Below are 13,964 nucleotides of genomic sequence, written 5' to 3' on the forward strand. Positions count from 1 at the left end.
AGGTCAAGATTCGTACCCGGAGGGGGATGCCCACTTCATCCATGGACACATCGCTCAGGTCCTGAGCGCTCTTAGCTGCCCGCCTGCTGTCATCCTTTGCCTTCCTCTCAGGAGCCCTGCCCGGGGAGCTAGGCTTTTCCTGAGTCGGTGCCAAGTCCTGCTCCCCCACTCTTCTTTCCGAGACAGGATCTGGAAAAGAAAAGCGATTGTTAGCTAAAGCTCTTCTGGTGGCTCCAAAACAAATCCCCCACAGACAATCCAGCTAAAAGTGTGTCTGCCAGTTCTCAACTGGAAGGAACTGTGCTTAGAGCAGGGTCAGCAAATGATGGCCCGGCCCTAGTTTTTGTAAATAAAGTTTTATTAGAACACAACCACACTGCTCATTTATGCATTATTTGTAGCTGCTTTCGACCTACAATGGTAGAGCTGAGCAGCTGTGACAGAAACTGTACAATCTGTAAAGTCTAAAATACCTACCATCTGGCCCTTCTAAAAAACCGTGTGGACAGTGTGGGAGGTGCCCTACAGAGGTCTGTACTTGGTGCCCTAGACGTCCACGTGGTTCTGACTGTTCTACAAAGTCAGGGAGCAGGTAAACCACAAGAAGGTGGCCAAACACTACTTGAAAGTCCTTGTTTCATCTTGGGGAAGTCATTTAACTTTTCCGTGCCTCTGTTTTCTCATCCAAAAATGGGGATAACACTTCACTGGCCAGCTCCCAGTGATGGTGTGAGGACCCAGCAAGATAACATATGCCAAAGTGCTCACAAAGCTGTAAACTGCTAAGCGCACATCAGAGCTCATCTGATTCAGGAGCGGAAGCTACAGCGCGCTCATACACCACGTGCAGTCCACAGATTATAAAATTACTTCGTATCTCCTGTTATTCCAAGGCACATCATTTATATATGGGAGGCATTTCCTAAGCAACACCCAGGTGCTATGCATTTACACATGCTGGGGACACAGGGGTGAACCTTTCCGAGCCCGGCCTTTGAGGAGCTGCCGTCTAGTGGGCAGAAGGAGCAAAAGAACCAGCAGGGAGAATGGAGGTGACCGGGGCTGACAGAGGAGTCTGCGTTCTCCTCAGCTGAGCAACTGGGGTTCAGGGCCCACCTCTCAGAGGAGAAGTCAGACAGGTGATCAGGAAGTGAAGGGTGTTTCTGGCGGAGGGACCAGCATAAGCACATACGAGGGGGCCTCTGAACCACTCTGAGCTTATTATTCGCCAGGCACTAAGTTCTTCACATACATCATCTCAGCTCGTCCTCCCAATAACTTGATGAGGAAGAAACTATTATCATAGTTTTTAAACTCTATTTAAAAAAAAAAAGTTAAGGGGATCGAGGCACAGAGGTTAAAGTGCCCTGCCTGAGATCACACAGCCAGCACATGGACAGGCTGGGATTTGGCCGAGCGTCCACCTGACTCTGGCGGTCCTCTCTGAACCACATCCTGTCTGGCCTCCCTCAAAGAGGGAACTAAGGTTTTGAGGCTGGGAGCCTGGCCTGATCCAAAGAGAGGAGGCAGGAAAGGGAACTGGGAAGGCTGCGAGACATGGTCACCCTGCTTAGGGTAATTCTGCAAAGACAGCGAGACATTCACACAGAAATGCCCCCCGAGACCCTAGAAGAACCATGGGGCGGGGGGAGGGGAGCCTAGGTGAGAGGGCCCGGCAGGTGGGCATTAACACAAAAGTGATGGCTGAAGGCAAGGAGGTGGAAGGAGTCAAGCAGGAGGTGAGAGCAAAGCCAAGGGCCGATCTCACACTGAGGAATGTCACGGTAATGGGCTGAAAAGCAAAAAGGGATTCCCAGAAGTTGGCAGGAGTCCTCACAGGGATAGAAAATGAACCGGAAAGGCACCAGCGAGGTGTCACTGAATCCAGAATCCGGTGAGGACAGAGTTCCAAGAAGTGGGATGTTAAATGCGTCAGAAAAAAAGGAAAAGAAAAAAAAGAAACTGAAGCAGGGGAGGCGGCATTACCTTAGGCAAAAAAAAAAAAAAAAAAAAAAAAGTCACAGGATTGCTCCAAGGGAGCAAGTTTCAGGAGGGGACTGAGGGTAGATTGCAGGGGAAGGGATGAGTCTGTGAGAAGAAGTGGGCAGTAAGTAGCGGGGGAGGTCAGCACGGAAATAAGGAGTGTATCAGATGGTAACCAGAGAGGCCGAAAGGTTAGGGGGCAAAAAGGCGGAGTCCCTATCTTTTATAGTTATGTTCTCTTTATCTGTGAGTCTGCTTCTTTTCTGTTTTATTCACTAGTTTGTTGTATCAGCATGTGACAGCATCGCTATAAGCTTTAAAGGATGTTAAGAGCAGACTGGTTTTATGGGATGAGTTCTCAGGCTCCCAGGAAATTCCAACAGGACGTCAAGGATTTGGCAGGAAACCGGGAAGGGTGGGGGGATTTTGAGTTACCAGAGCCTGCCCTTAATAGGGCTCTGCTGAGCATCCTTCTCCCACGGGAAAGGCTTTGCCTACGCGTGATCAAGCAGCAGCAGGTGAGGCTGATTTCAAGCCACCTGACCTGGTGCTGAGAGTGGCTCACAGTCCTCACTCTGTACCGTCATCTCTTAAGAGGAAGATCACAGATATGCCAATCTCTGCGTTTCCAGACCCAGAGTAATTTGTAAGAAATTGTTAGGGCAGGTGACTCTAGCAACAATCACTTAACTGCAAACTCAGGCTGACAGTCCATGGATTTGTTCCCAAGCTGCCAGAGTCCTTTTGAGCTACAAAAATTAGCCCTGAATTGTTTTAATTTAGAGGCCTGTAATCATGTGATTCATGACTGAGTGGATTTCAAAATACAGAAGGCTGAATTGCAACCTCTAAAGAAAAAATGTTTCTTTATATAGCAGAAAACCAAAGTAACACTTCATTGTACCGCGCAGGTGACAGGGCCATCCTTTGACACTGGATTATAATGAAGCCTTGCTGTTATTTCTCACTAGGCAAATACTGATCCTCACACGACATCCGGGAACAGTTCCTGCTGGTTTCACACTGTGCTTTAAACAGGAAGGTCCTGGAAAGGGCCACTAAATTAAGGATGCTGCTGACAACCTGGACGGGGCATCTGTGTTTGTGGGAGGTGGGAAAGTGTCTCTTTTCTTCACACCCAAAGCTTTGTGACTGAGGACAGCAGTCATGCTTACACTGCACTAGGGGGAAGCGAGGGGCGCGCTCTCTACACCTATGCTGGCCCCTCTGTCCCAGCCCTTATCCTGTTTTCCTGTCTGTCCACCCAAGGGGACCAGGAGCTTCATGAGGCCAAATCCTATGTGGGTCTCATCCCTGGAGAAATCTCAGTGAGCATGAAGCCTCACAGAGGTCAAGACAAAACCTGGTAAGGGGAGGGAGGCCGGTGGTCCTGGTCCCACATCGCCGGTGCGATGGGCAAAGCCTCTTTCACTTCCTCCAGGGCACAGACTGGAGCACCAGCCCCGCCAGCCCTCTCTCCTTCAGGAGCTTCTGAACAAGACGGTGCTTTTTCTTTTTAAACAAAGCTACATTTAGTGAGCACCTACTTTATATGTCTCACTGTATCAAACAACATTCATTAGTGGATCTGTCCTAAAATAAAAAAGGTGGAAGTACTGGGCTTATTTTAGAGCAGAGAAGGTGGCCTGAGCCTGCCAGCACGATGGAGCAGCTCTGACACGCACATAGCACCTTCCAGTGTGCAAAGCACACCCCCCCTTCCCGTTGCGCGGGACCCCCTACGGCGTCTCTTTGAGGCAGGGGAGAGGGTTACCAGGCCCATTTCCCACACGAGGAAACTGGCTTAGAGAAGTGAAGTCACTTAACCAGGGATCAACAGCTAGTATAAGAAGGAAAAACCCTGACCAAACTCTGGGTCCCCTAACTTGTGTTGATGCCTTTTCAAACTCCCAAAGGCAGGCAGGCGCCTGCAGGGGCTACTTTTCAGAGCCACCCGGTTCTCAGCAGCCTGGGCTGGGGCCAGGGAGTGAAGTGGGCTGAAGTGTGGCAGCTCCAGGAGGGGCAGCAAAGGGCACCTTGAGCTCAACCACAGGCTGTCCTGGTCCTGCGGCCAAGTCCTGATACAGCTGAGAGGCTGTGACAACCCCATGTCCTCCACACTGGCTCTCCTTGGATCACAAGGACAGCAGCGGGGGTGAAGGAATACAGACATCATGGAGGAGCTGCTCAGAAAAATGGTGGCTTTATTACCACCAGATCAGAGGTTCTTAACCCCAGAGTTCACGAGTGTCTGCAAATCATCCATGTGCCATATGTTTGCACACATGTGGCTTTTTCTAAGAATGAATCTACTTCCTTCCTTAGATTCTCCAAACAAGTCCACTACCAGAACAAGGTTACAGGCCATGATACAACACCATAAGCTCCTTGAAAGCAGCACAGTTCCCTGATACAGCCCCAGAGCCTGGCTCGGTGCCTGGCAGAGTAGACACTCAGTAAAATGACAAGCGAACCAATGGAGGCATCAACTGACAGTGGTAACTCACATCTACCAGGCTCTTAGGAGTGCCAGTGCTCAGTGCTAAGCTGTTTACAAGCAGGACCTAGGAGGCACTCCCCTCTTGGGCAGATAAAAAATGTGATCCATAGTGTAAATCATCAGTCCTAAGGTCTCAGCATTAGTAAGTGCGAGAACCAGGATTCTGGCTACAGAAAGCCAGAAGAAAATGGCCAAACATTCCCATTCCTAGCTTCCCTCATCACCCGGGCCAGCCTGTTCGTTCCCTCCCCACCCAGCACTGTCCCAATCCTGCACACTTTATCAGGGCGTGAGCTTGGATATCTGATTATATTTGCAGCCACTCTCCACCATCGTCAGCTTGAGGTGGAAGAAACTTGCCGCTCTAATGTTGTCAGTGAAAAGGGGAGCATCAGAATCACTGGGGAGCTGGTCAGAAATGCAGCTTCTCGCCTATATCCCTGAACCTGAGTCTCTGGGGCTGTGGCCTGGGAATCAGGTTTTGACCAGAAGACTCTGGTGCCTGATCGAGTCCAGGAAGCAGTGCTCTCCCGCCCTCTTCCAGGCACGGCTGGTCTGGAAGCTCTCACACCTAGGCCCACCATCCCAGGTCCTCCACTGGCATTTGGGTTTGTCACCCAAAAATGAGAAAATGTGCCCACCTTTCCGAGCCCCGGACCTGGCACATCCTAGAAGAGACAGAAGCAATAGGAAGGTGGGTCCTTCACTGGAGCTGGCCAGGAGCACTCCATCCAAAGCAGAGCTCCTTGTTCTTCTCATTCAGAACAGCCTGTTCTTACCCAGCAAGGCACCTGTCACAGTCCCACGGAACACATTTTCTAGTCTGTGCCACTGGTCTGCCCCCACCAGCCTGCAAGCTCCGGGGAGGCAGGAACCACACCCATTTTCATCATCCTTGCAGCCCAGCAATAAGCAGAGCTCCCAGCACATCAGAGGAGCTCACAAGACTTCCCACTGACCAAACACATCAGGTGGGGACCAGAAGATGGCTTTAGCAAGAATAGGTGTTAATGTGTAAATAAATATTTCTCACCTACCTGAAAGGCTACTGAGTCGCTTCTGCTGTTCTGTGATGAAAGAAAAAATACACAGTGTAAGTGAGGTTTCCACAGACGCAGTAGGACTAAGAAGTCCTGGCATAACTCACTAGGGTCCCCAAAGCTGCGTTCTTTCCATCCTCTGGGCTTAGACACTAAAATATTACACAGTCCAGCTGAACACAGGGATATTAATGTGGCTTCATCATTCTGGTGCGGGGTCTCCTGTCCCTCTTCCCCTAGATTTGCACCAGGATTCAGGGAACTGTCACTGTTTTCTGGTTGTTTACATCTTGTCTTAGGATGATCTGATCACTGAAGCAGACCCTCAATTCCCCTGGTATTAAAGGAGCAGGACCTTATACAACCCCAGTCTCGGTACATTTTGAGGGATATATGATCATCACCATGGCAGCTATCATCTGAGAGCTTGCTAAATGCTAGACATTGTTTTAAGAGCTTTCTCATGTGTTAACACTTCTAATCTTCGCAGTAACCCTAGCAGGTAGGTCAGCACTAGCTGGGAGACCTCAGAGAGGGGGCAGAAACTACCCAAGAAGACAGTGAAAATCAGAGCTGTGCCTAGAACCTGGGTTCCCCAGGTTTCTTTCCAGCTCTCACCACCAGGCCCCTGCGGCTCCTTGACATTGGAGGGCTATGTGTTTCCCACCATCCTGGGCACTCTGGAAGAGGGGCGGCCAACACCTCCTCCAGAGGGTTCTGTGTGTACGTGCTTTGGGATAAGCACAAAAATGACCTGTACCTTCCATAGCTGCTAAATATAAAGCAGCCACATCGATAAAAATAGAACACTTGCCAGCCCATGGGTGCTGTCATCATGCTCCTTGGCGGCGTCCCCACCCTCCCTCCAGAACCAATGAGGGCAAGAAGTAAACAGAGCCACAGGGGCGCTCACAGCTGGCGGAAGCGGCCCTGTCCACGTCGGGCACGTGGATGACGCTGGCACCGGCTGGACCACAGGAGCCCGGCAGAGCCCTAGGCTTGGCTCTGCCAGCAACTTGCCAAATGGCACTACCCAATCACATAATTTCTCAGCCTCAGTTTCCTTGTCTGTGGAGTCAAAGTGCTCAGTGGATCTGTCGTTCCCAAAGGCTATTCTCCAAGCCAGAGGCAAGGCCTTCCCCAGCAATCAAAGGCAAATTTGTTCAACTGAAAAGACTACGTTGTGTCCCACTTCTGAGGTGTGGAACAGCCTCTCTTTCATAGAGAGAGATGTGTGCAATGTAAGTCATAGCAGTTTTTCAGCAGTGTTATTCAGCAAAGTTAGAAATCAGCACCCCTAGGGTTGTCCCCAGATCATCTCACCCGACCATGAAGCTCCTGTTCTCCACAGACATGCCCTGCGAGCTTGCTGAAAAAATGCAGAACCTCTCCCCTAAGCCTCTCCGCCAAGCGCCTCCTGAATCTGGTTCCCAGGTTTCTATGCACATTAAAGACCCAGAATCTCCGAGCTAGAGCACCCGTGCACCTTAAGTCCTGAGAGTTTTCTGATTCAAATCTTCTTCCCCCAAGACTGATCATAAACCATCTGCCCTCAAACACATGTGGGACAGAAAGCTCTGGAGAGAGGGCTGGAGCTGTCAGAGCCAGGCTGGGGGCTGGGTGCCTCCGTCTGTCTGCAGTGTGTGTGTGTTGGGGGTGCTGGCTTGGGGAGACAGGGTTACTGTCACACTGTGCCCTGGGGCAGCCCAGGCAGGAACAAAAGGGAGTCTTTTTTAGGATGACTAAACTAGAATTCTAGAAGTGGAGTAGAGTTGTCTTTCCCTCAGGAGACTTTGCAATAGTTAAGAAATTGTTTTCACGGGTACTGTCTGTGAGGCAAAGCAGGGCTGCTGGGTTGGGTAAACTCCAAAGTGAAGCCAAAAACACTTGCCCTAGAGCCCGCTGATGATCAGTGATCTGAGGCCGGGATCCTTGACTCTTCCTGCACGCGCCTCCCACCCCCACTCAGGAAGCAGACGGTTTGCTCTTTATGGGAAGCTACCTTTTAATGCCAAAAAACTAACGTACTTTGAACCCTTTTCTGAAGGAAATGTGATTCATGCTGCAGAATTCTGATGTATAAACCCAAGGGCAGGACTTGGACCAAAGAGAAAGGCAAGAACCAAAGACATTTGGGTAAGTAAGAAGAACTCATTTGTTCAGGGAAGAAACAAAAAGGAGCTCTGGGCATTTCTATGCCCCAAAAATGCCTCACTAGGTGTCACCAGGAGCAGCTGGCAGTACACTTCTTGGCATTTCCCAAAAACCAAGTGGCCTTGGGACTAAATCCCATCTTTAGAGAAACTGCCTTTCCTTCTGGGAACTAACTTGCTTCTTTTTGAGTGGGTTTTTTTTTTAAAAGATGAGTCATAAAGAAGTTCACAGAGAACCAAAACTTCACTTTGTCCTGCATTATGGACACTTTCTGGGCAGAGAAAGCTGTTGCCAGTAAGGGGTACCGCACGGCTGCAAGGAGAAGGGGCTCTTACACAGATTAGTGTAGGGGGGGGACCCTTTTATCTTTTGAAGAACACAGACTGATGGGTGAAAATGAATGTGGGAGCCACACAAAATGGAAAAATAAAATTCCTGAAATAACTAAGATTTGAGTGGGAAGACCCAGTGAGAAAAAGTTTCATTCATCTGCTTTTCAAGTTAGAGGCAGGAAATAGAAAACTCCATTTAATATGGAAAACAATTAGAAATAGACTCCATTCCCAGTCTCACCCCAGTTAATACGGAGGGGAGGGGAGGGGAGGGGAGGGGAAGGAAACTGTGAAGCAGGGGAGCAGGGAGTCAAGAAAAGGAAGATCTGGTGCCGAGCTCTGAGCTCTGAACAAAATAATTAAACTGCTACTGTTCTCTGGAATTAAGACTCAAGAGCCCTTTCTACACTAGGAAACAGCCTGAAAATGTTACATGTCACACTGCAAAGGATTTTTCTGAGGTGTATTCCTCTCTGGAATTCCAAAAAGGAAAACTTGGACCTAGAACCACCTTCTGGAATTTTAAAGCAGAAGGCTCAACATATACAATTATTACTTCAAAGCATTGTTTCCCCTAAGATGCCCCTTCAGAGAAAGGGAAGAACCAACCAGAAGCAGCCAGAGGAACTCTAGAAAACAAACACAGAAACCCTCAGCCGAGCTGCCTGGGGCCGCGCAGCGTAAGGGTCAAAGAGCCACACTATCCCCAAGTCCCCAGAGGGAGCCCCTGCGTAAGGGCCCAGCGCAGCAACTCCCGGGGAGAACGAAGCTGTGAGTCACTGAGAAAAAGTTCAAAAGCTTCCGTTTGAGAGATACAAAACCACATTTTCTATTTTAGAACATTTCCCATCCACTAGGTTTTCTTCTTTTAAAATTTTTGGTACTCAAATTTTTGCTTTCTAGAAAATTCATGTCACAGAACTACAGGGTTTAGGACAGCACTTAAAAGAGGTATGACTGCACCTGGGTCGTCCCAGCACAGCTCCAGCTAGAATCCTCATGACAGGAATTAAGGCACAGTCTTTCCTTTCTTTTTGGAGCTCCCATCTGAGGAAAACTGAATCTTCAGGGACACACACGCCCCCTGTTTACTTGTTCAGAGACCTGACATCACCCCCGATCAGGGGCCTCTGTCTGCGGCTGTGACCCACTTTGTGGGTCGTGGCAGCGAGCAAACTGGGGCAGGTGGCCTCAGGGAAGAACGGGATTTACGAAAAATTCTGTGGATTGGCAGAATTCTCGCCCCAGATGTCACAGAACAGCTCTGCGGGCTGCAGCGAGCTGGGGGCGGGGTGCCCTGCGCAGAACCCTTACCTCGGTTGTGCTGCAGGAGCACGATGGTGGGGTTGACGATCGTCGTGGAGGGGTAGGCAGATGGTGGCTTGCTGACTGGTGCAGAGGTTTGGGAGTCAGTTCCAACGTGGGACAAAGAGACTTCATTTAGTGGGGGACTTGAGTCCTGAAAAGAAAACACACACGGCCACTTACTGTAACTACAGGAAACCTGGAGGTGATGCTCTTTAAAAAGAAGAGATTTAAAGCTTTATGAGGACTTTAATTATGAAAAGTAATGTAACGAGTAAGACATATCAATTCCAGTTAGAAGTTTAATCTGCAATATCTATTTTCTTTGTTGGTATTAGTAAGGGGAGAGAAGGAAGGTGAACTGTTACTCGGTCTCAGCAACGTCATTCATTATTTTCACCTGGTCATAGCTGTGGATCAATCCGGTTACTGAAAAAGCAAATTCAAGTCAAAGTAGCATAACATGCAAAACTCATGCAATTCTCAGTGCAATCTGAGGACAAGAGCTGGTTTAATTGGGGGGAAGATCAGGAAAAGTTTAGTACACTTGTTTAAAGAAACATGAGACAACATGAAGACAGGAAGCCTTCGATGTAAGAACAGAAAAGAGACGAGCATTGGAACTCTTGGAAAGCTACTTTTAGTATCTACATCACTGAACTTACTAGCAACTTGCTTCTGAGATTTGGGTATTATCCTGTCCCATTGTGACATTTTTTTCACTCCAGTATTGAGTGAGAAAGATCTCTGAAGTCAAAGTCCTAACTTCAAAATCCTGAGGTCTCTGCCTGAAATACCAATAAAATTACTACTATACTAACATTATAATCTGCATGATGAGAATAATGCCAGCCTTTTAAAGTCATGAAGACCTCAAAATGTAGTAAGGATATGTAGACAGCTTCCTCTATCACACCTATAAATTTTGTAAAGTTTCCATTTTGGAATTTACCCTAAAGCCAGAATGTCATTCTTAAAAGGTTTGAAAAACAAGACAGAATTACCTTCCAGATAAGAGTAGAGCTCAAAGCAGTCAGTATGCCCCAGCAGAGATCAGCCGCCCTGGCCCTGTACGTACCTGCAGGACAAGGGCCACGCCTCCCACCCACCTCTTCCCCCTGCACCTAGCACAATGCCACATGAGTGACAGGAGCCATCAACCAGCAAAGGTGTTTCTGAACAATTTCTGCAGCAAGACAACACGTGCCCATCGAAAGAGAGGATGTGAGTGTCAGGAGCTGGGACAGTGCCTGACACACAGTAGGGGCTTCCTTAAAAACACAGGTTTGGTCAGCCCACCTCTTCTGAAAGTGCCCTAATGTCACAGCTGTCAGTTACGAGTGGCAGCTCAGTTTAGTAAATGAAACCTTGTCCCAAGACTCAAGAGGCACAATATAATCTTGTATAAAAGTGTCTTATCTCTGTTTTTCCTTTTGTAAAGTGGAAAACAATTCACACTTATCCTAACTTACCTTCAAAGTGATGTAATAAAGACAAACGACATAACAATGAAAACTGCCAAGATACACACAGCAATCAGGCAGACAGCTCTTTATAAACTCCTGGATGCAGCAAGTGAACACTAAGCATCTTACAAATTTTATTCCAGCATTTAAGCCTTATTTCTGGAACATCACAAAAATGGCTATTGACTAAAAGAATCGGGATCAATGAACACGAATCTCCTTCCCTCTTACTCTCCAGTCATTGCAGGTGGAGCAGATACCAACTGGTGGCTTGGCCGCCACCCACAGGGGCTCCTGCTCTTGACAACCGTCACTCAAGCAGTTTCCTTTTTCACCTCTTACTCTGTATCCAGGGCCAAACCAGAAGTTATGGGGCCAAATGAAGTCCCTCCTGGGAAGTCTGTACCAGGCTGACCAGGCAGGTTTGAGACATTGAGGACACTGTCCCAAATGATCTGTCTGGGCAACCTGCAACAAACTCAACATGAAAATCTAGATCCCCATAAATGACCAAGTGTGGGTACGCGAGAACACTGCTCATGATGGTGCACTGAAAACAAGACCTGCTTTACACGCTGCTCTAGAGAAACACTCTGTGCCTGAACTCTTCAAAACAAGAGTGGTATCTAAAGTCACATATAAGTTGAGCTGAGGTGAGAAGAGGGTATCAGTGAACCATCTAGCAATTTTCTTCAACAGAGCTGAGTTGCAAAAAGCTCTAAGCTAGGATATCTAAGCCCCTGGCCACATCTGGCCAGGTCCTCACCTAACTGCGTCATGCTGTATCTATGATTTGAGAAGAGGATGTAGCCTTTCTCAGCTCTGGTGGCCTGGGAGTAACTTCTGCTACAAGCCAAAAAAAAAAAAAAAAAAAAAAAAGTTTCCTTCCTGCTTTCTGCATGACGGGCTTCAGTTTAATGAGCCCTCTGAGCCAGTTTTGTAAGTATATCTCTTTGCGTGGAGGGATGTCAATGAACGTTTAGTTCCATCAGCCAATTGCAAGACCCGCTAAGTCACTACATCTCAAAACGTGGCCCACAGATTCTCAGCATCAGAGTCTCCCAGGATGCCTGTTACCCAGTTTCAGTCCCTAGGCCCCTCCTCAGACCCACTCAACCAGAAAGTCTAGCAGTACAACCTCAGACAATCCCATGCACACTAATCTTGAGCAGTAATTCACTACTGAGATAAATCCTCTGTTCGCGCTTGTGCCCGCAGAATCTAGCAGAATACCTGGAATATGGGAGGTACTCATGATTGATTGCTGATTAGCCAGTTACTCATATTTGAAGGACTCTGGCCTGTTTGCTAGGGCAAGTCCCTGGCACCACAGCTAACGTTTACTGGGCACTCTCTGTTCCGAGCACCGGAATAGGAACTTTTATGTGCTCAGCCCTGCTGCACCCTACAGCCCTGACAGATCCAGGAAGCTCCACTTTACAACTCACACTGAGCTGCTTTCACTCTCAATTCCCAGGGCTCCCGAGGGGACAACAGACCGAGTCCTCTGACTTAGCCTTTCCTCTAAAGCTGCTGGGCTTTTCCCCTTACAGGACAGGACCTCAAGCATCAAGATGCTCCAACTTCCCACGACCACTGGGGTGCTGTTTTGCCACAAAGGCTCCTGGCAGCCACTACGCAGGGGCCCCAGCAATTTTTCTGCCTTTGGAGGCAACAGTGCTAACACTTATACCAAACTTTTATAACCATTCACTCAATTAAGCTCTTTTTCTGTTTAAAACCCAGTCCTTGCCATTGCTGTATATAAAAGAGTTCGCTTACTTGCAAGATCAACAAGAGTGAATCTTTTCCTCCCTAGAATCTCCCTGCTCCCTGGTGGAGAAGCGGTTAGCACCATGCCTGCTGGTGGCTTTTCCAGGCAATTCTCCAGCCTTCCTCAGCTCTCCACATTACATCTGCCTGGCCTACGAAGGGGCAGCTAGCCAAAGGAAAGGCCAGCTAGCCAAAGGAAAGGCCACGGAGGCGGTCTGCTCTGCAGGAAGACGTGCATTCGGAACAGGACAGAGAGGAAGAGGGTCTTGAGAGGCGGGTGAACAGCCACAAGAGGCCCACGGAATGCACAGGGCAGGCATGCTCTAGTGAAAGCAAACACGGTTCTGGTCATCACACAAGCACAGGGCAGCCAACATATCTCTCAGAACTCAGTATTTCAGTGAGAAAGGGTCTTTTGGTTTTGCTGTTGTTGTTGTGGTTTTACTGCCGGGAGCAGACAGTCAGGAAAGCTGTGAGGGAGGGGATCCAGCAAGCTTACGGTACTTGAAACAGCTCCCTTGAGGCCAGGCTCCGAGGCTCTGCGGAGGCCCTCGGGCACCGGAGGGACCAGCGGAGGCGGTGGTGAGAAGGATGGTGGCGTCTGGCTCGCGGGAGGGAAGGAGCCAGGAGCACGGGCTGGCTGGCTGTGGTGGGACCACCTCTGCAGGTGAGGGGGAATGAAATCATCTAGAGTTGGCAAGGCCAGAGGTGAGCCGGCGGGGGTGGTCGCCGGGACCGGGGGGCCGCGTGGCCCCAGAGATGCTGGGGGTCTGTCAGTGCCTTCGTGACCTCTGTCAGTGTTAACCAGGTAGAGAGGGACAACTATGACCTCGGGCTGGGCTGGGCTGGAGGACGTGGCATCCTGTAGGAAATAAGGGGGTTGTTATGTAAAGGGGTACGGCAGGGAAGAAGGAATTCCACATTTAAAGTCGAGAGTGGACATGCAGTGGTGTACTCTGAGAAACATTTAATTGGTGCTCTGTCCTCAGAGTACATGAGACAGTCAGTGCTAGCCAGCTGGCCTCCTGACACTCTATGACACAGAGGGAACCCCATCCAAGTTTACTTTCCATCCATCTATTTTTGAATCCTTTTAACACTTTAGAGAGAGAGAAAGAGAGAACAGAACAGGCAGGCAGGCTGTGTTTAACCCCCAAACCACTTGCAGAGCCTGAAAGCCTGGGAGTAAATACAACTTCTCTGGCACCTTGTTATAAGACATACATAACACAGAACATCTCATCGTATTATTAGTCTACGGATTCCGCGCTCCAGCATACTTACGTATTTACAGAAAAGAGAGGGGGCAGACGGAGAGGACTGTGCTGAGATGTTTAGAGAGAACTCAGGACCCAAGCTGCAGCAGTATTAACGAGGAAGGGAGGGTGGGGCGGCCCAGAAAACAAACGAG

At 48.9% G+C, this 13,964-nt stretch overlaps 1 protein-coding gene across 50 annotated transcripts in view; it reads right to left on the minus strand.

Moving 5' to 3' along the window:
* Positions 1-13,964, minus strand: part of SORBS1 (sorbin and SH3 domain containing 1) — a 208,052-nt gene that overhangs the window by 71,336 nt on the left and 122,752 nt on the right. For 31 of the 50 annotated variants that reach the window (XM_064488240.1, XM_064488248.1, XM_064488246.1 and 28 more), the window contains 4 exons: positions 13,053-13,415; positions 9,324-9,468; positions 5,521-5,550; positions 17-189 (listed from right to left, as the gene is read on the minus strand). In XM_064488240.1, the coding sequence (XP_064344310.1) occupies positions 17-189; positions 5,521-5,550; positions 9,324-9,468; positions 13,053-13,415 (711 nt within the window). The remainder of the gene's footprint in view (positions 1-16; positions 190-5,520; positions 5,551-9,323; positions 9,469-13,052; positions 13,416-13,964) is intronic. The other 19 variants (XM_064488281.1, XM_064488262.1, XM_064488261.1 and 16 more) reach the window with 1 other exon arrangement.

The sequence above is a fragment of the Camelus dromedarius genome, chromosome 8 (assembly GCF_036321535.1).
Source record: "Camelus dromedarius isolate mCamDro1 chromosome 8, mCamDro1.pat, whole genome shotgun sequence".
Lineage (NCBI taxonomy): Eukaryota > Metazoa > Chordata > Mammalia > Artiodactyla > Camelidae > Camelus > Camelus dromedarius.